Source organism: Arachis ipaensis, chromosome B1 (genome assembly GCF_059453495.1).
Source record: "Arachis ipaensis isolate K30076 ecotype BB chromosome B1, ASM5945349v1, whole genome shotgun sequence".
NCBI classification, from domain to species: domain Eukaryota; kingdom Viridiplantae; phylum Streptophyta; class Magnoliopsida; order Fabales; family Fabaceae; genus Arachis; species Arachis ipaensis.
Genome location: NC_142436.1, coordinates 13,268,720 through 13,294,922, shown reverse-complemented (window position 1 = coordinate 13,294,922; position 26,203 = coordinate 13,268,720). Strand labels below are relative to the sequence as shown.

The window sequence follows — 26,203 nt, the reverse complement described above, 5'->3', positions numbered from 1 at the left end:
TTAGAAATTAATTGTGTATTACTACAGAAAATTTTGACTAACAATCAAAATCTTGAAAGGAAAAAAAATACACATGCACTTCTCAAGATGTACAATATAATCTTCTAAATACTATTTATATTTTTAAAGAATAAAACAGTAGTTACTTAAATTAATATTATTGACACATGATCTAAAATATAGGAATGTAAAATAATGAAGTGAAAATAGGTAGAAATTATTGTCTAATTCATAATCAGAGATTAGATTTCTTAGATACTAATTTGGATAACAAATATCATTACAAAAGGACAAATTTCTGCTTGTTGATGTTAATTGAAGTTAAAACTTAAATGGTAGGTTTGATAAGAGAGAATTTAGCGTTTAGAAACTTGGAAAGGAAAAAAGAACTCGTGTGAATGTGATGGAGGAGATTAAGATGTTTTGTTGTGTTTGGGAATCGGAGTTAATATTAGATTTTGTCTCCTATCTCTGTCCTGACAGTCGAACGTTGCAATCATGTGACAGTGTGAGACAGAGAGGGCCACATTTTTTTTTTTGGTCAGAGAGGGCCACGTTTTGTAGCCAATTAAGTATAGTGATGAATAAGAGATCTGGCCTACTGTCAGATTTGTTTTGGGCTTTTATGATATATCAAAGAACTATATGACTGAGAGTAGAAGCGTAGAAACTTGGATTGATTTTTCGATGCTTACCTCAGTACCTACGATGGACACTTTTTGATTTATTGTATCTACATATTAGACATATTTTAGACACAATATTTAGGGCAAAAAACCATATTGAGGCAGAGCAAGAATCTTGTAACCAAAATGCGCCAAATCCAATTTCGTTTCAGCAATGAGCCAAAGTGTATTTTAATACAATTCGAACCAAGTTGGTTCGAATTACACTCCTTCATAATTCGAACCAAGATGGTTCGATTTAGTGTTCTACGTTTTTGAATAATTCGAACCACCAAGGTTCGAACTTCTCCCATACATAATTCGAACCAATAAGGTTCGAACTTCTCTCATACATAATTCGAACCAGGGTGGTTCGAATTATGCTTTGTATTCGAGTCCATGTAATTCGAACCAGGCCGGTTCGAATTACTCCTAATGCACTCCTTCATAATTCGAACCAGGCTGGTTCGAATTATGTGTGATTCGACTATATAAGGAGTTCGAATCACCCTCATTCGAACCATTATCCCTCCCCCCTACCCCACAAAATCTCAGAGAAAACGACCCAGATTCTCTCCGAGAAAGACCTGAACGGACTACTCTGCTGATGGGGGACGATCCGGCACGGTTATATCGGTTGGACGGAGTCGCTCATATAGCCGGGGTCATCAACGACGAGGTTAGTACGGAAATTTTTTTTGATTCAAGCGTTAGTTGTGCCTTAGTGGTTTTGTATCTTGGTTAGACGGTACTTTATGTTAGTGGTTTATGTAGGTGGTTTAGGTGAGGGGATTATGTAGGTGGTTTATGATAGTGGTTTAAGCTAGCGGTATAAGTTAGTGGTTTATGTTAGTGGTTTAGGGTGGTGGTTTAGGGTAGTGGTTTTTGTTAGTGGTTTAAGTCAGTGGTTTTTGGTAGTGGTTTATGTTGGTGGTTTATGTTAGCGGTTTTTGTTAGCGGTTTTTGCAAGCGGTTTTTTTATGTGGTTTATGGTAGTTGTTTAATGCTAGGTGGTTTAAGTAAGCCGGTTTATTGAATTTGTTTCTTGTTAATGGCTCTCGTTAATTGTGGTATATGCTAGCGGTTTAGTTGTGTGGTTTAGGGTTTGTTTTCCAGTTAGTTATCTTTCATGTAATGTTATGCTGTTTAATTTAGAAAAATGGTTAATGTAAACCTGTTTATGGAAACCGTTTTATGTAAACCCGTTTATGTAGACCGGTTTACTGTGAACCGGTTTATGTGAACCGGTTTACTGTAAAACCTGTGTAGTTATATATCTCAGTATGCGGTTCTTTTCATGCGCAGCCCGAGCGATGCATTAGGAGCATGAGGCGGCAGCAGGGCATGCGTCTTGATGACAGATACGTTCCATACTTGCAGATGGCAGGGCTATACCATCTTGCAAGGCTGAACGACCGGTGGTTCCGGCTAGACGAGGCGCTCGTCAGTGCATTCGTGGAGAGATGGCGTCCCGAGACGCACACGTTTCATATGCCGTTCGGAGAGTGCACGATCACACTCCAGGACGTGGCATACCAGCTGGGTTTGCCAGTCGATGGCCGTTACGTGAGCGGGTGCCTGTCAGAGTTCCATATATACATCGATGGAGGCCGTCCACCCTGGGTCTGGTTCCAGGAGTTGCTAGGAGTTATACCTCCTCCCAGTCAGGTTCAGAAGTACGCAGTGAACTGCAGCTGGTTTCAGGAGACCTTTGGTGAGTGCCCTGAGGATGCAGATGATGACACTGTTCGCCGATATGTCCGTGCGTACATCATGATGTTGCTAGGCACGCAGTTGTTTGCGGACAAGTCTGGCAACCGGATTCACATTAGATGGCTTCCATATGTAGCGAGGCTGGAGGAGCTGGGTACGTACAGCTGGGGTTCGGCAGCACTGGCCTGGTTGTACCGGTGCATGTGCAGAGTGGCAAACAGACATGTTGTGAAGTTAGCGGGCCCGCTCCAGCTACTGCAGTCTTGGATCTTTTGGCGGTTTCCTCAGTTTAGGCCTGCAGGATATGAGACGTTCAGCTGGCCGTTGGCGTCGAGGTACTATACTGGGCCTATTCTTTTTCAATATGACTTAGAGAATTGCGTGTATGTTAATACTCTATTGCATAATGTAAACACAGATATTAGTATATGTAACTCATGTGTATGGTGCAGATGGGCAGGTTACAACCCTTCCGGTAGCGAGAAGGGTCCGAGAGTGCGGTCGTGGAGGCTTAGGATAGACCGGTTACAGTCCAGGGAGGTTAGTCTGCTAATTAATAACTGATGCTGTTTTAGTTAAATATTTTACACTTGGGTCGTACAGTTGCCCTGATAAGGGTCGGTTTGTTCTGCAGTTTATATGGATGCCGTACAGTAGCCCCGACGTACTTCAGGTGTTGCACCCGGAGGTTTTGGAGCCTCGGCACATGGCGGTGTCCGGTGCCCATCTGGGCCTCAGCCTCTCGCCCCTTGCGAACAAAGAGTTCGGCCAGCCTACCATATGTTGCCTTCACCAGGGATGCTACAGGAAGATTTCTTACACCCTTGAGGATTGAGTTTACACACTCGGAGATATTCGTCGTCATGTGACCGAATCTCCTCCCCTCATCGCGATGCTGCGTCCACAAGGAGTAATCAATACGGTTCGCCCACTCACACATCGCCGGGTCTTCAGACCTCAGTATATCAAACCAGTAATCAAACTCAACCTCAGTCTTCGCGTACGCTGCATTCACGAGAAGCCTCCTAGCGTCTTTGCCCTTGAAGGTAAGGGCGAAATTGGCCGCTACGTGTCGTATGCAGAATGCACGGTACGCAGAAGGTGGTAACCAACCTCCGTCCGGGGCCTCAAGCGCAGACTTGATGCCGTTGTGCCTATCCGATATAACCAGCAGACCGGGCTGCGGGGTCACGTGCTGCCGAAGGTGCGAGAGAAAGAATGTCCACGACTCCGCATTCTCACCCTCTACTAGTGCGAATGCGACAGGTAGAATGTTGGAGTTCCCGTCCTGTGCAATCGCAATTAGCAACGTTCCCCCATACTTACCATATAGATGTGTGCCGTCAATGCTGACTAGCGGCTTGCAATGCCGGAATGCCTCGATGCACGGAGGGAAAGTCCAGAAAAGTCTGTGGAAATAAGCTTGAGACTCGTCCACCTGTCCTCCAACTAGAACCGGGCTCGTTCTGAGGACCGCAACAGTACCAGGCATCGTCAGCTGGACACCCAACACCCACCTAGGTATCTCGCTGTATGACTCATCCCAGTCACCGTAGATGAGGCCAACGGCCTTCTGCTTCGCCATCCAAACCCTCCTGTAAGTCGGCCTAAAACCAAAATGCGCTGCCGTGGCGTTCAGGAGCACCTTGATGCTAACCGATGCGTCAGCCCTAACCATTGGCATAATGAACGCCGAAATCACAGAATGATCCAAACTTCTGTGATCACTTGATATGGATGTGGCCAGGCAAGTGTAAGGGCCATTGTACCGTTTGACCTCCCAAATGCCCTTGCGCTTCCGGAGACTGAGCCGAATCAACCATGTGCACCCATTCCCGAACTCGGAACACTTGCCCACATACCGGCGGTGATCGGACTCCACCACCTTGTACTGTACCCCTCGCCGGATGCTGTAAGTCTTCACACTTAACAGGGCCTCATCTTTATCCTGGAATTGCTGACCAACCTGGAACTCTGTGAGACCAGCATTTCCTTCCGCATCTCTAGCTCCGAATCCAATAGGGTGACCTAGCGCACCCTCATGCGTCATGGCGTCCAGGTCCAGAGAAGAAAAATATGGTGGATACTGCTGTGTGCCAGAGCTAGAACCACCGCCAGCCAATGCAGGCCCAGCCGCTTGAACCTCGTCCCCGCTATCATCCTCAATCGTTTCGGGCTCAACGTCGTCCTCATCAGGATCACCCAATTCTCCGTCTCTGACGCCAACCGGTGGAACGCCCTGTAAACGTTTGCCAGAACATCAAAGGATCCTACCTCGTCGCGGACGCCGTCATTCAAATCAACAGCAAATGACGGAGAGGCGACAAGTTGGGCCGCTGGCTCGTAAACTGGGACGGAGGAAGAAGCCACAGCAGCCATCGAACTGGAGCCAGCTGCCGTGGCTACATTGGCGGTATTCCGGTTCGAACCCCCTGAGCTGGATACCACATCAACCAGCTTTGCCAGCAACTCTGGTGTGCGGACCTCCGGAAACTGCCTCCGACAAAGAAACATGACTTGGAGGTCCTCATCACTACCAATCGTCAGACAATCATACTTCACCGTATCGTGCAGGATCGTGACTGGAATGCGATAGAAAAACTTCTTAATCCGCTTCGCACCTTCCAGGCCAAGTTTCATCAGCACAGCTCTAACCAGGTCATCATAGCTTGTCGTTCGATTCACCACAATATAGAGAGGATTCTTATCTGTGAACTTCACTCCGGACCGAGTTTTCCTCTTGATGGATCCTTTGTGGTGTACCAAAACAGCAAAACTCTCCTCCTCACTAGCCATCTTACGTCCTCTAATGAGAGCAATTCACGTTTACAGCGTTTATATAGAGCTCTGATTCCTACTAATTCGAACTAACCTAGTTCGAACCATGATACATGTAATTCGAACCAAGCTGGTTCGAATTACTACAATCAACCTCTCTTTGGTTCGAACCAACCTGGTTCGAACCATGATACATGTAATTCGAACCAGCCTGGTTCGAATTACTACAACCAAGCTCTCTCCCCATAATTCGAACCAACCAGGTTCGAATTACATGCTTTCTTGGTTCGAACCTATCCGGTTCGAATTATTCAAATTTTTCCAGTAGTAGTTCGAACCAAGTTGTTTCGAATTACTAGCTAATACAGTTCGAACCTTGGTGGTTCGATTTATATAAAAATGCCTCTTGGCTTATTGCTGAAACAAATTTCTGTTTGGCGTATTTTGGTTAAACTTTTCTGCATGTGGCTTAATATGGTTTTTTGCCCCAATATTTATTTGTCAATACTTATTTGATACATATATTTTTTGTATCTAAATGTATTTTAATAAAAGATAAAATTTTTTTATTCAAATACACCTAAATATCATCATATGTTATTATGTTAGTATGTTCAGATTTATTTTTAATATATATTTTTGAAATGAGTTTAAAAATAATATATTATTAATTATTAAAATAAAAATATTTTAAATATTTTATATAATTAAAAAAAGATATTAAAAATAATTAAAAATTAATTTATATTTTAATATTAATAATTATCAAAATATTATTATAATTTATTTAAAAAATATTTTATATTTTATATATATAGTGTTCCTGTGTCATATAAGAATTTTAAATCCGTGTGTCTCGTGTCGTATCGTGTTCCGTGTCCGTGTCAGTGTCCATATATCATAGCATACAAACACTCATGACAAGAAAATTAAAACTGAGTAAATATTCATATTAGTACTAGTGGCAAAGCAAATTTGGTTGATCTAGTGGTTAGTTCATTAGTCCACTTAAGTAATTATTAGAGTTCAAATTCTGTCTTATGCATAGTCTTACGAGATTCAATTCCATCAATAGCCCTGGTAATGTAAGGGACGTTCGATTTGTCCTGCATTAACAAAGGAAGTAACACTATTGGAGGTTGTAGCCAAATCACTTCGTCATCAACATCACAATCCCCTCCTTTAGCAAGCCAATTTGCAACTTTATTAGAATCTCTCTATATGAGTTCAAACCTCACTTTCCAATCACTCTCATTTTTAAGTAAAAGTTCCTTTTAACAATCTCTATTTCACGATGCCTATCAGATAATTTCCACCCAAACACCAGGTCATATGCCTTGGGACAATCGAGACTCACACACTATGAGTTTGACTTTAAATTCAGCAGCATAATGTAAATCTCTCCATATACTCAAAAGCTCTGCTTTGATGACATTGGCACTATTAATTCGGCCTGCCCCTCCCATCACCTAGTTGCCAGAATTATTGCGCAAACATCAACCAAAAGCATTCTCAATTGACATTTTTATACTACCATCGCAATTAAGCTTTATTGCACCAAGTTCAGGACTCTCCCATTAGAAGGTTTCATGCTAAACAAAGAATGGATTTCTAGGATTATAGCAGCACTAAACACAGCACTCCACATTCGAACTCGAAATGCAATCTCATCATAGGAGCTAAAGGAACCATAAAAATACCACCATTTCTATTTTGTCAAATAGACCACACCGTTGCTGCAAAGATATAGCCGTTACCATTTTTGAGACCTTGTTTGAACCAATTGAGCAGATCCTGATGAAAAAATTAACATTCGAGAACCCTAGACCAGCTTCACCACATCGCAGTCTCAAAGGCAATGCATAATTGCCTCTGGAAGATGGTTACATCTAGTGCAAATATTAGAAGTATGGTTTCCGATTTCGATGGTGACTGGTAGCACTATGGAACCGTCTGGTTTGACAAAATTATCTCCGAGTCTGGTTACTCCGTTGCGGTGACTTTGCAGGTTTTTGTTTCGAAGTCCTAGTTTGTTGAAGGCCCCTCTAAAAAGGATGTTGGAGTCGGCTTCGGTGTCTACCAGTATCCGTTTTACTAGTCCGGTTCTGAACTTTGCCAAGGTGACGAAGGGAGCGCCCTCCGCCGAAGTGCCATTCAATCGTCGGGGGAGAACGTTATCGCTGCCGGGAGGGAAAAAGTTCGTGTTTCATCCTTCACGGCCAGCACCCGGAGATCCTTTTTAAATGCTAATATGGATTTTTCTGGCACGTCTTTCCCTGTGATCACATTCACTATTATGCTAGGTCGGTTTTCGGGCTTTCCTAGTGCGCTTGTCTCACCATCCTCGAATTGCATCCTTCCCACTCTAGTGATCTTTCCCTTTCGACTTTCCTGGATTCTCGGATAATTTTGGCAAACTCGGAGAGTTTGTCGTCTCGGATGGTTTGTTCGAGGGCGTCTTTCAGGTCGAAGCAGTCTTGAGTCTTGTGCCTGTATCCTCTGTGATAGTCGTAGTACAAGCTTTTGTTACCGCCTAGCCATTCTTTCAATTATCACGCCTTCGCTGAATGCCTCGCTCTACTATTTGGTGATAGATCTCCGTGATTGGGGCGGTAGGGGGGTGTAGTTCGTGAATTTCCCACCCTAAGCGGCTGACTAGGGGTAGTGAATTTGAAGTGCTCTTTTGGGCTGTCTTTGGACGGCGGGTTACCTCGAGGTACCATGCTGCTGTTTATTGGCTGCCACGACTTGGTTTACTAATGAGCGAAAATTAAAGCTCACGGATACCTGCAAGTGCACCAGATCATTCAAGTAATACCACGGTGAGTGGATATCGTTCCCACGAGGTTTAAAGGATTGAGCAAACAAAGGACAGATTAAATTCCTAATTAGATTAATAAAACCTTATTTGAAGGGGGCAAGATTGTGTCTTACAGAGAGCTTGAGAATCTTGAATGCGTGAATGCTTACGAACAGAGAGCTTAAATGTTGATTTGAGAGATAGTGATGGTGAGAGTCAAGGGCTTTGGAGATGTTTATGCTTTTAGAGAAATCAAACCTTGTTTACTTATCTTGAAGTTTGTAAAGATATTTCACGATAAATCTTTAGTAACTGATTTCCAATTTTTTGGTTCCTCAGTTTCTCAAGCATTAATTAGTCGTCAATTAATTAATCAAAATAATAAGCACAAAAACTAATTTAGTTTTCTAATAAAATTTAAAAGTAATCCTTAGGTTAAATTATATGTCACATATTCAAGTTGGTCCTATCCAGTTAAATCTTTAGAAGAAAAATATGTTGTTCAAAATTAGAGTGATTGAAAATCATGCATGTGTCGCACACTAATTGAACCACTATTTCTAGCCGAATTCAAAGAGTCATGCGAAAGGGTTTTCAAGCTTTAATTCAAATATCAATTTTTTCAATTATAATAAAATAATTCAAAAGAGATTAGCATACTTTCTGATACCACTAATCCGAATGAATAACAAATAACTCAATCATGAAATGGATCAATGCAAAACTTTAAAACAAAATAAACGTAGATTAATAACCCATAGAAAATATAAACAAAGCTCCAAACCCTTTGACAAAAGATTAGTTACCTATAGAAAAGGAAAGAAAACAATAAAAAGAGATTATGGAAGAACTGGATGTCCTTCCCTGTGAACAAGGTTCACTTATTTATATCCTAAATTCTAGAATTCAAATTAAAACTTAACTAATCTTATCTCTCAAGATAAGATAACTATTTACTAACTTCAATTTCAAATTCAAAATAATAATTCAAATCAAACCCTAACAACCAAATTTCTTATATTTCTAGAAAGAATTAATAACTAATCTTTTAAAATCTTCAATGTTTTGGATGTGATTAAGGCTTCTAATGATGTGGATAATTAAGCTTGGGCCTTAATTGTTGCATCTTGAGAGTTGTAATTATGTTTAATCTGGGCTTGTTGGTGCGGAATTTGACTACCACAACTGAACTGGCAAGTGCACCGAGTCGTACCAAGTAATACCCCAGGTGAGTGAGGATCGATTCCACGAGAATTGATGGACCAAACAACAATGGTTGAGAGATTCACTTTGTCAGACAAGCAGAAAATAGTGTTTTGGGTTCAAAAGCATTAAACAGTAGTTTATGAATTAAGAAAGAAACAATAAATTTGGTGTGAAAGGTATATGAGAGAATGGTGAATGTTTCGAAGATATTTATTTTTTCGGATTAATGATTTTTATCAAATACTTTAATCATGTAAGATTTAATTCATGACAAACTTTAATTGATTAAACCCTAATTCCTCAATAATTTAATCTCATCTAACCTAATCAATCGTCAATTCCTTTGTCACTTAATTTAGATTAAAGGATTAGGTCCAATTCTAGTTTACTAGCCACAAAAATCCTAATTACCCAAAGATAAGATGATTATATGTCACGTATCACGTTAAGTTCAAGTAATTAGAGAATTATGAGGAATTACGTTCAAGTTGTTATTCAAGTGAGTTAACTTTTTCAAGAATCAGCAAGAATTCATGTAGAAAAAGAGCTATCTTCTAATATACTCAAATTCATAACATGAGGAACAAAAATAATCCTTAAATTTAAATCAGTACATTAATTAAAAGTAGAATGGCAATAATAGTAATCTATAAAATAAATAGAGCTCATAACCTTAACAGACGAGGTTTAGTTACTCATAGCTCAGAGAAAAACTAGGATTTCAAAAGTGTGTAAAAAATGCGGAATGAGGAAGAGAGGAGAAGAAGAAGTCCAAAAGGCTAAATCTTTTACCCTCTTATATCTAACCTAATTAATTTAGAAATAAAATAAAATAATAAAATAAAATAATATCTAAAATCCTAGAAGAATGTATCTTTTAATAATAATAAGCAAAAGAAAATAAATAAAACAATTATTCCTAAATCTCCAATCGACGAACCCTTTCTTGAGATCCAAAAACGCGGTGCTGGCACTAAACACTAGGTTCGGCGTTTAGCACCGTTGAGACAGAAATGAATTGTGAACTTGCTGTCTTCTTGGCACTAAACGCCAGGCTCGGCGTTTAGTGCCATTAGCGTGTTGCTCAGGCATATTTTACGAAGCTCCTAGCGCTAAACGCCAGGTCATGGCGTTTAGCACCAACCCAACACAATGGTTGCACACGTTATGAGGTGCCTGGCACCAAACGCCAGTAGCGGCATTTAGCGCCATCTTGATAACATCAAATTTTTTCTTTTTTCTTCTACACAAATTTTGTCAAACTCGCTCGAATTTTTCCTGAAATAAATAAAACTACAATGCACCTTAAAGTAGCATCCAAACAAGCTTCAAACACTATAATCTAAATAAAACTCCATAAATTCATGTTTAAAATAATAAGAAAATATAGAAAAGATGCTCACGCATCACTTGTACTAGAGAAGATTGGGCAAAAAGCCCAAAATTGACTTCTGGGATATGCACGTACGCTAGGGGTGGGGGCTAAGTTGCCAGGCGTGGGGAAGGCATGGTTGGGAGTCCACCGAGCGTGGAGTGCAGTCCGCCAGGCGTGGGGCTGGTCCGCTAGGCGTGCTCTATTTCCTTGATCCTTTAGGGCACACTTCCTTTTCCTTACGCCACGCTTTTGCTGTCTTTATGTTTTCCTTATGAAAAAGCTTTCGTTTTCGCCTGCTTTTGAGTCAAAAACTTCTGAAAACGTAAAAACACTATCCCAACTTCAAATATTTGATTATTTATTAAATTTCTTTTGAAAACATAATAAATTGATTAAAACTTAAGAAAGTAAATGAAAAAGAACTTTACAAATCGCTTAAGATGACATGTCATCACTTACCTCCTCGTCGTTTATGTATTCTCTTGCAATGTTCTAGATTTCATGCATGGTCCAGACAGGTTTGTTTGTGAGGTGCTTACGGAAGTCTTCATTCTTGAGCATTGGTCAGACAGAGGTTGGCCACGGAATCCGTGAGCCCATCGACCGTTAGGCACTCGTTAAACTTATCGAGGTACATCCTCATGGGCTCGTCTTGTTGTTGCATGACCCTGAGCAGAATGATTGGGTGCTTTGCCTTTGTGATCCTGATCGTGAATTGTGCCATGAATTTCCTGGAAATATCGTCGAAACTGGCTATAATGTTGTTCGGGAAAGTGTTGAGCCATTTGATGGCGGGGCCGGCTAGAGTTACCGGAAAAGTCCTGCACCGCACGGCGTCGGCAGCTCCTTCTAAATTCACCTCAAAGGCCGTTAAGTGTTCCTGTGAGTCCTTCGTCCCATCGTATTTTATGTCTGTCGGCTTGTCGAAACCTTTCGGTAGCTTGGCTCTCAGGAATTTTTCAATGAACAGGGTAGCTCCCATTATCACGTGTTTGCTCCTTCTGCGCTTGGAATCTCTTGATATCTCCTTACGTCGTCGTCGTAACGTTGCGAGCCCGACGTCTATCGTGTTGCCCGATGGGTGATCTCTTGTTCCTGGCTTCTCGTCGGGAGAGGCTCTTGGAGGTGGCCTGGTTTGTGTGTTCCGGCTGGTATCACTCTTTGGAAGCGACCCGGCCTTCTAGGGTTTGCACCCTTGGGTAGAGTTCTTGGATTATCTGGATTACTTTTTCTCCTAGGCTGTTAGCTGCTCTGGGCTCGCCGGATTGGCGGCCATTTTTCGGCGGCTACTATCTGTCAGTTGGCTGGACCTGCACACCACTGGTTATCCTCCTACGGATTAGCGGGCCAGCGTCGTTCTGTGGTTTGGGGTTTGGGTTTGGTGGGTCATGGTAGTGGCTGGAGGATCGCTCCTCGAATTCTTCCGTCATGCTACTGAGACTTGGCGAGTCCCCACAGATGGCGCCAATGTATACGACTTCACTAGTACGGATTATGAGAATAATCAGGGACTCGCTGGTCGAGGTGGTGACAGAATTGGATCTCTGGAGTTGCAAGGGATAGTATCCATAAAGACAATCCAACACTAAAGTCAGAATGGGTCTAAGAGGTATAAGTGAGGGTTAGGAGTGTGTAACGTACTTGAGGGAACCCTCAACTCTCTTTATATATAGTTTACCATTGCTATCTTATATTATCTTATAGGTTAAGATAAGAAAGACATTTGAATTCGAATGGTTTGCGATCCTCTACCTGTTTTGGGCCGTGGTCAGGGCCCGAACCCGGAAAACCGGATCGTTATTTAGCGGCTTGGAGAACCTAGAGATTTGGTCTAGAACAAAAACTAATTAAATGATAGGAAAAAGAACACACATTGTAACACCCGAAGATAAGACAATACTCGCCTTAGCTTTTATTATAAATTTAGTGTTCAAAACTCCATGTAACAAATATCTCTCTTAGTATATTATTTCAATTTAAAACGACACATTTTTATTTTCTTCATACATATATAGAGTTCAGATAGTGTAGCTTTTAATATGCTTCTATAAAAATATTTTCACATAAAAGATATAATTATAAATCGTTAGATCGTAAAATATATCAACGATATAAAGACATGTTCGTAAAAATATCCTTTATTAGAAAAAGCACACTACTAATGCTACAAAAGCAAAGCCAAAACCATAAACGCCACATGCTCTTTCATTTAAAAAAGGATGCATCGATTAATGCCTTGTGTTGTGTTGCTCATGATCTCTGCAGCCCCATATCCAGCATCTAAAGTTGTTGTTACCTTTCCCGTTGTCGCTACCGCTGCCTCCGCCTCCACCCCAGCCCCAACCCTCTCCTTCGCCTCCTCCCCCACCTCCGCCTCCACTGCCACTGCCACCGCCTCCTCCTCCACCCCCACCTCCACTACCACCACCACCTCCACCTCCACCTCCGCCTCCACCACTTCCTCCTCCCCATCCTTGACCTTTGCCACTTCCTCCTCCTCCACCACCGCCACCGCCGCTACCACCTCCACCACCACCACCACCACCACCACCACCACCACCTGAACCACCGCCACCTCCTCCACCTCCACCATTATTCTTCCCTCCTTTCTGCCCTTTATGTTTACCATTGCTTCCGCCTCCTCCGGCACCACTACCGGTCCTAGGTCCTTGTCCTCCCTGGCGGCCGCCACTATTTCTATTAAATTTCCTTTCAAGTAATATTTCTTCAGATGAGTTTCCCTCACTAGTGTGAATGGTAGTAGAGTTCACACTGCTACTACCCTTTCTCTCATGAAAAACGTTTCTCCCATTATTATTCGCCAAACAAGGACTTATGAGCAGAACTAATACAGCTACCAAAACAACCCCAAATACTCCTCTCATCTTCATGTTCAACCTTATCACTTATTCAAGACGCTGCAAACCTTTTATACCCTTCGAATTTCAAACCCCAAGCTACGAAAGCTCATAAGGCCATAACGATTTTTCATAAGGCTGACAAAGTTAGGATACAACAATGATGATTATGAACGATATACTTTGATTTGCCTTCAAGTGCAATCAATGTGCCCCCACCTTCGGCTTCTTTTAATTCACCCTTCATATATTATTAATCTTGTCTTGTAACAAGTGATTAATCCTGACTTGGTGTTGATAATCAAATTCAGCTAAATTGGTCCAATACTTTATTAGCATAATAAAATTCAGTTGAAGAAGAAGGATAAAAGACACATAAGATGAAGAACAAAAAAAACTTAATTAAATTTGGCTACAAAAATAACTTGTTACGTTGGTTAAATACTTTTTGTAATGTAATAACTCTCTGCTTATTGCATGTACCTTTCTTTGACAATTGATTTAGAAATAGAATAACTCTGACGCCAGATTTTATTTTATCTTTATTTAGTTGCCTTCGTTTGAAATTGTCTCTTTATAAGAAGTGCATGCAGTACTGAAATCGTGTGACCAGTTTTAGCAAAATGGGAGACAATAATAAACATATATGAACAGTAGATTACCTAAAAGGGCAAGAATTTAATAATAAATGTTAAATGATGTAGAGAGATCGAACACCATTTGTATACTCTTCTAGCTAGTTACAAATTGGCGTAATTTTGAATGATAAATTCTCAAGTTTACGTTCCCTTTATTTGTGGCCACATTTTAATCTCATTAGTCTAAATTGAATTCTGGCAATAAGGTTAATCATTGAAGCTATCTTAGTGAAAGACCATTAATGGAAGTGTTGCATTTAATTTGTAATTTCATGCATATAGATTCCATGTGCTTCAGAAGTTGGGTGGGTTGTGAGGTGTTAGCTTTTGCTTAACGATATGAAATTTCTCTACCGGTAGTGGCTTCTGTGATGAAGACATCAAGATTGGTAGGGATTGAATTATTGTCCGTTGCACTTTTTAGGCATATATTATATATACTTCTTCCATGATTAATATGCCCAATAAGAAAATAAATATTTTTTTCAGTTAATATTTTATTTTTATACTATTAAAATTTAAAATAAAAAATATTTGTCGCCCACTTGGCCAAGAATGATTAATTTTGTTTTGCAAATCATGTAGCATTGTTCATTTGCAATTATCTCAGACTGTCTATCGAACTTGGTTTGAGATTTAACTATTTAAGTGGGATCTGCTCTGGGTATAGTTGTCATGCTATTATTATTTATACTTACGAATTACGATGCAAAAATGGAAAAATTCCTTGTCAAGATTCAAGATACAAGATATTGCTTTAAGGATAAATAATATGGGGAACAACATAAATTCCTCAGTTTGAATTTTAAACGTGTAACTTGGAATTTTGAATTTGATATATGGATTTGCTGCTTTGCTTCTCCCGTCCATCTTATATCAATAATATTCCACAAAGACTTATGATTTTATAAAAATAGAAATAACAAAAATAGCAAATTAGTTAGTTAATCCCTATATCATTAAAACTATACATATATAAAAGCTAACTACTATAAAAATTATTTTTAACGGCTATTTTTATTTTGTTTTAACAACAATAGAAATAGTCGCTAATGTATTTACCGATAATTAGTTATTAACCATCTTATATTTTATCGTTAAAAGATTTTAGCGACAATTACACAATTCCTAATAAAGACCTTTTTAATAACCGCAAAAAAATATATAATAACAATGATATATATATAATGATAACAAAAATATAAATTAAATAAGATATATAGTGATCATTATGTTATTACCTCTAAAAATAATTTTTGTTATAACAAGTAAAAGAATATAATTCTAAATTGAGGAAACGTAGTTCACACTATAGTTGTAAATAGTAAAACTAAAAGAAAAATATTTTACAGCAATGTGATATATCAATTTTGGCCAACATTCTAAATACTACTATAAGTATTAAATTCTAAATTTTAAATTCTAATTTTAATAGTATAAAAAAAAAATATCAATCTAAAATATTAATTGATATTAATAAAAAATATTAATCTCTTAACATTGTCAGCTTCTTCTTTAAATCTACTAAATAGAGCATATGACGACGATAAGCATCTCAAGCAAATAATAATGTTTCATCAAAACTGGTCCGACCATTATAAATTCTATGTCATAAATCGGCTTTATCACTCATAACTCGCCATTATTCACATCTATTACCCAGATATTTGGCGTTATAAGTCGGCATTTTAGTCATTACTCGGCAATTTACGTCATTAATCGGCGTTACAGTTACTAATCAACAATCAATATCATTTATTAAAAAGTAACGTTACAAATCAGCTTAACGGACTGCTTCACAAAAGTGAAACGTCCAAACCCTTATTATTGCTCTTTAATACAGGCAATAAAGCAGGAACATGACCGATTTACACACTATCACCTATAAAAGGTATGATCTTCTATCCTGAAGACACATTGAATTCTCAATACTAACTTAAGCTTCGGAGTGCCTTTACAGGTACACTCCCCTCTGTCTCTTGCTCAAAGCTCTACGCGATTGGACACCCTCTTGGAGTAAAGCTCGGACTATCATAAGGCTTGAAGGTCGGCACCGAAAGCCATAGCTCGGCGTCGACTCCCAGAGACTGAGCTCTCCCTCCAGGTATCCATACAAGAACAATTGGCGCCCACCGTGGGCCAAAAATATAAACTTCTCTCTCTATATCATCGGCCTCGAGGTTCCCGTTTTGAAAGTCATGGCGGAACAACCTCCACCCTCGCCATCCGAACTGCTCCGGATGGTGACTGAGTTGCGACAAGCCATGGCTGAGGAGAACCAAAGAATGGCAAATCAAATTGCCAACTTGAATAACACTCGAACCGAAAACAATGATCGACAAGAACAGACGGAAGAAGCCGAGCAGCAGTCAGGGCCAACACATGTCTCAGACACTGCTTGACAAGAAGAGGAACAACCCCAACACAATGAGGAAGCTCAGAAAAACACAGAAAATGACGATCAGGAAAGCTCCCCCAGACCATTCACGGCGGAAGTAATGAAGTTCGTGCTACCCCGAAGGTTTACTCTACCAACCACCCTAACTCCCTATGATGGGTTAGGTGACCCGAAGAAATACATCAAAAAGTTCACCTCCATAATGATAGTAAACGGTGCATCTGATAAAGTTTTATGTCGTTGTTTTCCATCTTATTTAGACGGTCCTGCACTTGATTGGTTTTGTTCTTTGCCTGCAGGTTCTATTTCTCGATTCCGAGACATATCAAAACCCTTTGAGGAGCACTTTGCTAGATCCGCCATCTACCTTCACGACTCCGACTACCTGAACACAGTCAATCAAGGCCAGCACGAAAGCCTCAAGGACTACATGACGCGCTTCACAAAGATAGCCATAAACATACCCGATCTCCACCCCGAGGTAGAACTACACGCCATAAAAAGTGGATTAAGACCAGGAAATTTCCAGAAAACTATTGCTGTGGCCAAACCAAAAACTATGGCCGAATTCCATGAAAAAGCTAAAGGATAGATTGACATCGAAGAGCTCCGACAAGCTCGGAAAATAGAAAAGCCTCATCATAAAGATGACGACAAGCTACGGGACAGCAAGAAGAATTTCAAACTAATCCCACGATATGAAACCTACACCAAATTCAACACCAAGCGCGATGACATCATCAAGGATATCTTGAATTCGAAGTTAATCAAGCCACCACGAAAAGCTGGAAATTACCCAGATTCAAAAGGCACTGACCGATCAAAGTACTGCTCTTTCCACCAAAAGCACGGACACAATACCGATGACTACGTCATCGCCAAAGACCTGTTAGAGCGATTAGCTCGGCAAGGTCATCTGGAAAAATTCATCAGCGGCCACATGCAGCGGCGAGCACCTCCTCCAGGAGACCAAAGCTCGGCTACGCAACATAACCGAGATAGAGACCGACCAAACAATAACCATCCTAAACTACCAACACGTACAATTAACTGTATTTCCGGAGGTTTTGCAGGTGGAGGAGCCACAAGTTCAGCAAGGAAAAGATCTTACTGAGCTATCCTTTCCATCAACGCCGATCAAAGTCAACAACAGTCGCCGCCTACATCTCCACAGATAACATTCCATACATCCGATCATGATAACAGCGTAGCAAATCTGGATGATCCAGTCGTAATCTCCCTACAGCTCGGAGATCTCCTAATTAAAAAGGTGTTGCTCGACCCAGGCAGCAGCGCCGACGTTCTCTTTTACTCGACTTTCCAGAAAATGAAACTGAGCGATAACATCATCCGACCTTCCACTGGTAACTTGGTAGGATTCTCAGGTGAGCGAGTCCCGGTTATGGGCTCTGTATGGTTACAAACCACACTCGGTAAGTTCCCTTCGTCAAAAACTTCAGACATTCAATACTTAGTTGTTGATTGCTTCAGTCCCTATAATATTATACTTGGCCGACCTTTCTTAAATAGGTTCGGCGCTATAGTATCTACAATTCATCTTTGCGTTAAGTTCCCTTTGCAGGACAACACAATTGCAACCATTCATAGTGATACCCGAGAGGCCAGGGAGTGCTACAACAATAGTCTCAAAAGACCTCACCGTAACACAAAAGCTCAGGTCCACAATATCGGCAACACGAACAACCAACACATGCTGGCCGACCTTGATCCTAGAGCAGGAACACTGGAAAGACCGACTCCAACAGAAGACCTGGACAAAATCTACTTCACAGAAAGCACGGATAAGTTCACATACGTCGGTTCAACATTATCTTCAGACGAAAAATATTCATTCCGAGCATTCTTACAACAAAACGCCGACCTATTCGCGTGGACCCCAGCTGATATGCCAGGCATCGATCCATCCATCATATCACACAAGTTAGCACTAGATCCATCCATCCGACCTGTAGCACAGAAAAAGAGAAATCTTGGGCACGACCAAAAGCAAGCTTCCCTAGAAGAAACCAAGAAGCTCATCAACGCGGGTTTCATCCGAGAAATCAGATTCACAACATGGCTGGCAAACGTCGTCATGGTTAAAAAACATAACGGTAAATGGCGCATGTGTGTTGATTTCACCGATCTCAACAAAGCATGCCCCAAAGATTCCTACCCTTTGCCCTCTATTGATTGTTTAGTTGATAATGCCTCTGGTTTTGAAAAGCTCAGCTTCATGGATGCCTATTCTGGTTATAACCAGATCCAAATGCACCCATCCGACCAAAATAAGACGGCCTTTATTACTGAATATGGAAACTATTGTTATAAAGTCATGCCATTTGGCCTTAATAATGCAGGTGCGACATATCAGTGTCTGATGGACAAAATCTTCGCCAAACAACTCGGCAGAAACATCGAAGTCTACGTAGACGATATAGTCGCCAAGACAAAGATCGGCAATAACCACCTTGACGACCTCACAGAAATCTTTGGACAGCTAAGAAAATATAACATGCGGTTAAATCCCGAAAGTGCGCATTTGGGGTTCAAAGTGGTAAATTCCTCGGCTTCATGCTCACTAGCCGAGGTATTGAAGCAAATCCTGAAAAATGCCGAGCTATTGTAGACATGACAAGCCCACAAACCATCAACGAAGTCCAGCGGTTAACAGGGAGACTTGCTGCACTTTCTAGATTCTTACCTTGCCTAGCTTCTAAATCTTCATGTTTTTTCCAAACTTTAAAAACAAAAAAAGCTTTCCAATGGACTGATGAATGTGAACAGGCATTTACAACTTTAAAAGAAACTCTTTCAAAACCACCAATTTTACACACACCCCTACAAGGGGAGCCACTATTCTTATATTTGTCTGTCACTAACTGGGCTATAAGCTCTGCTCTTGTCGCAGAAAGGGAGAAGAAACAGTTCCCAATCTACTTCACCAGCAAGACTTTACAGAACGCCGAGCTTCGTTACCCAAGCATTGAGAAGCTGGCACTTGCGCTTGTCTTCTCAGCCAGAAGACTCCGACCATACTTTCAGAGCCATGAAATCTATGTTAGAACAGATCAACCTTTGCGACAAGTACTCCAGAAGCCTGAACTGGCTGGCCGACTAGTCAAATGGTCGGTGGAACTATCGGAATTCGATATCAAGTACGAAGGCCGAGCATCCATCAAATCACAGTTCTTGGCCGACTTTATCGCCGAGTTCTCAGTACCGAATATAACTGAAGATTACATCGAATGGTCTTTATACGTCGACGGGTCCTCCAACCCACACGGGTGTGGTGCAGGTATTATACTTGATGATGGCCACGGCAGCGTCATCGAACATTCCCTCAACTTCTCATTTAAGGCGAGCAACAATCAAAGTGAGTACGAGGCATTAATTGCCGGCCTAAGACTCGCTGCCGACCTTAACATCACCGAACTTAAGGTATACTGCGACTCCTTACTTGTCGTCCAACAGGTAAACAACCTATACCAAGTAAAGGACCCCTTGCTCTCTAAATACCTGGATGTCGTACACAATTTACTTTCAAAATTTACTAAATATGAAATACAGCACATACCAAGGGAGAGCAATGGCCGAGCTGACATTCTGTCTAAGCTTGCCAGTACTCAACCAAAAAGGTCATCGCTTTATCAGTCAACACTACTCAATCCAAGCGTTGAACTAACATATGTCTTAAGTGTAACACAGGAAACAGATTGGAGATCCCTATTCATACAATATCTCCAGACAGGGGTCTTGCCAGGCGACGTCGAAAATGCTCGGCATTTCCGCCGACAAGCCTCCTTTTATACAATTTTTAATAATTGCCTATATAGACGGGGATTCTCCCGTCCATTACTCAAATGTCTTTGCAGATCAGAAGCCGAGCTTGCACTTGCTGAAGCACATGAAGGGATCTGTGGTACACACCTTGGAGCCCGAAGTCTGTATTCAAAAATCCTCAGAGCTGGATTATATTGGCCGACAATACGACAGGATTGCCAAGAAAAAGTTAAAAGCTGTAACAGCTGCCAAAAACACAGTTCGATTACACATCTCCCGGCTGAACCCCTACACTGCTCTGAGATTAGTTGGCCGTTCAACCAATGGGGCATAGATATCCTCGGACCTTTCCCCACAGCAGCAGGTCAGGTTAAATTCCTTGTGGTAGCAATTGATTATTTCTCCAAATGGATAGAGGCACAACCTCTAGCCAAAATTACATCACAACAAATGCTTTCTTTTGTTTGGAAATATATTATTTGTCGATTCGGCATTCCTCGGCACATTATCACCGATAATGGTCGCCAGTTTGTCGATAAAAAATTTACATCTTTCTTGCAGAACTTGAAAATCAAACACCATTTCTCATCAGTAGAGCACCCACAAACAAACGGGCTAGCTGAAGCCGCAAATAAAGTAATATTACATGCTCTAAGAAAGAAGTTGGACGATGAAAAAAGCCTCTGGGCCGAGCTTATCCCAGAAATCCTATGGGGATACAATACAACAATACACTCAACCACAAAGGAGACACATTTCCGCTTAGTCTACGGCTCAGACGCAATGATACCCGTGGAGATCTCCCAATCCTCACTACGCACAGAGTTGGCCGATCAAACTACACAAGACATGGCCAGGGAAACCGAACTTGATCTTATTGAAGAACTAAGGTCGTCCACAGCAATCAAACATTTAGCCATGCAGCAGCACGTTGCCCGAAGATATAACAAACAAACTCAACCAAGGTCTTTCCAAGTCCACGACCTCGTGCTCCGAAAAACAGAACAAGCTAGGAAACCACCAGCACATGGCAAACTAGCAGCTAATTGGGAAGGCCCCTACCGCGTCATAGAAGTAATCGGCAATGGAGCTTATCGACTACAAACACTAGAGGGTAAAGATCTCCCTAGCACTTGGAATGTATCTTCCTTAAAGTTATATTACAGCTAATACCAGGGACATGCGAGTACTCTTTTTCCTACTGCCAAGATTTTTCCCACAAGGGTTTTGCTTGGAGAGGTTTTAACGAGGCTAGCCTACCTGGGCCCTAGACATCAAGGGTTCTTTAATAAGTAGATCCCCAACTTTATCACATCAATATTTTTTCCATCTCATAATTTCCATTTCATTTTCATATACATATCATTTCCACCTATACTATCATTCCGACAAATCAGATACTATTAACATTGATCAAATAGGTCATTCGGAAGCAAACAGTCACTCGGAAGCAATAAGTCAAATCTGAACGGAATCTACCACTCAGTCAATCCGACTGCCGACTTCAAATCGGAATCCGATCATTCACACAGAATTCCAATCCAAATTGGAAACCAATATTTCAAAACTTTCCCAAAATTTTCTAATTCTGCTCAACACGTAATCATTCAAAATTTATCTAGCATACAAAACATTCGATCCTAATCGAAAGCCACATCATTCAGAATAATCGCCAATCAGAAACTACGCAAAATACACCTACCAATATATATGTTTTCATCAAAGTCACATAACCAAAAACAAAATAAAACTGTTTCATACACAGTACAGTCAAAAGCTCACTATAGGAGCAAAGTAACCCACCAAAATACATGTTTTAACCAAACATACACACTAAATCAACTATTTTCATCCTCCTCCTCTTCAGCACCATCATCTTCAACCATAACCCCGTCACGAACAATCTTACCAGGGTCCATCTGATCAAGATCAACATTAGGAGCTAAGAACCTGGCTTGCAGAGAAGCTCTTTCGAAACCCTCAATGAAGGAGTCCAGGATCGCTGTCTCCTTACTCTTTTCTAAGCTTTTAAATTCTGCAGTCAACTCCACTACCCGAGTACTCATACTAGACAGATCCGGTTCCTTCTTTTTAACATCTTCAACCTCTTTGGCATAATTCTCCTTCATCAATTTTAAATCTTTCTCAACCCCAGCTAGTTTACTCTCCAATTCTGAAACCTTGGCAGCCTTCAACCTCAATTGTTCCTCCAAATCCGGCTTTTGCTCGGCTATTTGACGATGTTTCTTCTCTCGGCTCCGCCCTAAACTAGCAAGCCTCAGACCAACAACCTTCAACAAACAAACGCAGAATTAAACGAGATCACCCACAAGTTATCAACCACAACAAAACAAAAGGTAATAGATTACCTGCATATACTGATCAACTGCCACATCCCCCACCTCTTCAGCCAAATTAACATCGGCAGGGGTTTGGCAAAATTCATCAGCAGTAATCATAAAAGGATAATCCTTTCCCCAGAGCGACGACCCCTCACTCCGCTCAACAAAACCATGCAACTTCTTCTGGTCATCACAAAACTTATGAACCTCCTCCATTGGAACAACATTTTTCTCATCATCAGAAACATCGGACAAATCAACCAGATCACCTTTTCTTTTCTTAGCAATAACTTTCCTCCTCCCTGACCTTGGCTGATCAACCTCGCCAACGCCGACCTTGTCCGCCTTTGACAAAGATACTTCTTTCTCCAAACCTTTACTCTTCACCTGAGACCTCAAACTCGCCGCAGATACACCAGGATATTTATCACCTGAAAAACAAGGAAAATATAAACCTACTCAAAAAACCTCAAATATGACACAACATCCACAATTCAAAATCTTACCCAGATAGTCTATCACAGCAGTCTTATTCTCCTCCCACTGCAGCAGATCATAAACAGAAATCAACTCCTTCCGATCAACCACTTCAGTTAAAAACTCAATTATGCACTCATCCTTTGGACTTATAGTCTCAGGCCCTAAAATATTTTGAGGCTTTGAACACCACCAGAAAGGAAATTTTTCCCCCAAATGCTCGTCCACATAGAATGAAAAATCTTCCTCACAGCTACTGACCTTAAGGTACATTTCCTTAAAATTCTTAAAAGACGATTTGTACAACTTGAACACAGCAAACCCCGGAGAACTGTTCAAATTCACCCAGCCACCCTTCCAAACACCCTTCGCCTGAAACAGTGAGAAAAACAACTCCACTGACGGTTTCTCCTCCAAATATTCCATAAGAATCTCAAACGCCCGCAGGAAGGCCCAACCATTGGGATGAAGCTGTGAGGGCGCACAATTCAACTGCTTCAAAACTTTACACTCAAAATCACTAAAAGGAACTCTCACCCTTAGCTCCTCCAGAACACAACTATACATAAAGAAATACTCAAAACCCTCACCTCTATGAAAAACCCTATCATCAACCGTACAAGGGAGCAGCTCCAACCGAACCCCAGAACTAACCCTAACAACCTTAGCCTTATCTATTTCATTCACAGCACCAACATCCAAAAATAAAGAAACACGATCCCTTACATCATCATTCACCCAGTCATAGGACCAGTCTACTTCCCCTTTCGATTCTTTTTCATAACCCATTTGAAAAACAGAGGTAGAGAAGAAGAAGAAAACACGATTAAACAGAAAAACCAAATAAAACTAAGAGCACTCACCTCTTTTACTCATTTTTGGTTGAAAACGCTTGAGAAAACACAAAACCAGCAAATATGCAAACCTTCAGAATTCCTAACCTTTAATTCCCACACTTTAACCCAAAAATCTCGCTTCCACTTCCCATCAAATCAGTCACGTCAAACCCAATAAAGCCCACATTGAAAATACGCAAACTCATTAATGACATCACTTAATTATTTTCTCTATCCTAATCATGAAAGCCTATAGTCTCAGTAACTGTTCAATAAAGCACCTTGACCTGGGGGCTACAAGGTAGAAGCACATGCCGAACTGTTCAGTAGCCGACTCATACGCAATTAAAAGCTCAACCTGCTTCATTAAACATTTTTCCAGGCTAAGCTTGGGGGCTGTGGTCCGGCCATTACAAATCCTATGTCATAAATCGGCTTTATCACTCATAACTCGCCATTATTCACATCTATTACCCAAATATTTGGCGTTATAAGTCGGCATTTTAGTCATTACTCGGCAATTTACGTCATTAATCGGCGTTACAGTTACTAATCAACAATCAATATCATTTATTAAAAAGTAACGTTACAAATAAGCTTAACGGACTGCTTCACAAAAGTGAAACGTCCAAACCCTTATTATTGCTCTTTAATACAGGCAATAAAGCAGGAACATGACCGATTTACACACTATCACCTATAAAAGGTATGATCTTCTATCCTGAAGACACATTGAATTCTCAATACTAACTTAAGCTTCGGAGTGCCTTTGCAGGTACACTCTCCCAAAGCTCTACGCGATTGGACACCCTCTTGGAGTAAAGCTCGGACTATCATAAGGCTTGAAGGTCGGCACCAAAAGCCATAGCTCGACGTCGACTCCCAGAGACTGAGCTCTCCCTCCAAATATCCATACAAGAACAAAAACGATTTATCAAAAGCCTATTTGGTTCACCCATTCTTAAAGGGATTGCTAAATCCCACTTCTCCGAACTTGGTTTTATTAGTGAGACCAAGAATCAAGCTCGTCGGGTGGAGCAGAAATTGAATTTGGCAGGTTTTAGCGAATGCTTTATGGTGGACCCTAATGGGACAGCAGGAGGATTAACTCTCGAGTTCAGATTCTTCAATCTAACCAGCATTATATTGCTGCTAAAATAATAGATACTGGCCAGAACTATAGTTGGGGACTAATTGGAGTGTACTTGACTACAAATGACAGTTCGCTGATTTGCATACCGTCATAGTCATACAACAATTTTAGGACAATGTGGTTGTTTTGAGAGATTTCACTGCCATCTCAATCTTTTATAATTTTTTGTGATTGTGATTTAATGTGTTCCTTGGCATTGCTATTTTCAGTAATCATTTGTGTATATTGCTTCATTTATACAACTTAGTTGTTGGTAACCTTGTGAACAGTAGGAAAATTTGCTCACATAGTACTTGTATTTTTAGACACTCATGTTGCCATGGAATCGTGAAGGTTCCGTCGTATTTCAATCAAGCTCTGCTCCATATATACGATTTTAATGATAATGGATCATGCACTGAGGTGGGTTGCAAATGTAGGTTGTTTTTTTATTCTCTGTTTTGATTTAAATGGATGAGATAATTCCTAACTACCTTAAAGTGCTGGTTTCTTGATCTAAGTTACTGGGTAATAAACTTCCAAATTATTTGAATTGCTTCATTTGTTCAACATAAGCATTACTTGTCAGTTTAGCAAAGATAGGGATCACTCTTGTTAGATTCAATAAGATATGAGCTTCCATTATTCCAGCATGTTAGATTCAATCAAATATCTCGGGATCTGTCATGTGCTTAGTTTCAACAACTGACCTAGAAGTTAATCTTCTAATCTAGATTATAGAATGAAACATCATCACAGCACAAAAGGGAAAAGAAGAAATTAATGGTTATGTATCCTAATCTTTCATTGTTGCTTTTCTGAAATATCAACCACTGAAGCTTAGTTACTCTGTCCTGGACATAAAAAGGTTGCAACTCTCTTTCTCTTGTTGTTGTTTGTCCAATCTTGAAACACTGCTATCATTCATTACATTGCAATACTTGTTATTATTAGTTGATGAATCCATTCCAGTTCCTGAGGAGTTTTTCTGCTCTACAAGATGGAGAAGGGACCAAAACACATCTATTTTTGTAACATGTCTATTGGCCTGTTGAACAATGAAAACCTGTGATTATCTTTAGGACTCTAAATGTTAGTTCAGGACCACACTAAAACTCAATGATCTTTTTATATTTTAATAACACTTTTTACTTTTATTTTTCGTATTAAAAAAATGCTATTAATAATAAAAAATATTACTT

At 40.5% G+C, this 26,203-nt stretch overlaps 2 protein-coding genes across 2 annotated transcripts; both read left to right on the top strand.

Annotated features, from left to right (window-relative positions):
- The first annotated feature begins 16,531 nt into the window (after positions 1–16,531).
- On the top strand, positions 16,532–17,545 carry LOC107646561 (uncharacterized). Its single transcript, XM_088502536.1, has 2 exons — positions 16,532–16,912; positions 17,024–17,545. The coding sequence occupies exons 1-2, from the start codon at positions 16,532–16,534 to the stop codon at positions 17,543–17,545; spliced, it is 903 nt and encodes a 300-aa protein (XP_088358662.1).
- A 213-nt stretch (positions 17,546–17,758) lies between these two features.
- On the top strand, positions 17,759–19,060 carry LOC148575758 (uncharacterized). Its single transcript, XM_088502535.1, has 2 exons — positions 17,759–18,545; positions 18,633–19,060. Exons 1-2 carry the CDS (start codon positions 17,759–17,761, stop codon positions 19,058–19,060), a joined length of 1,215 nt encoding a protein of 404 aa, XP_088358661.1.
- The last annotated feature ends 7,143 nt before the right edge of the window (positions 19,061–26,203 follow it).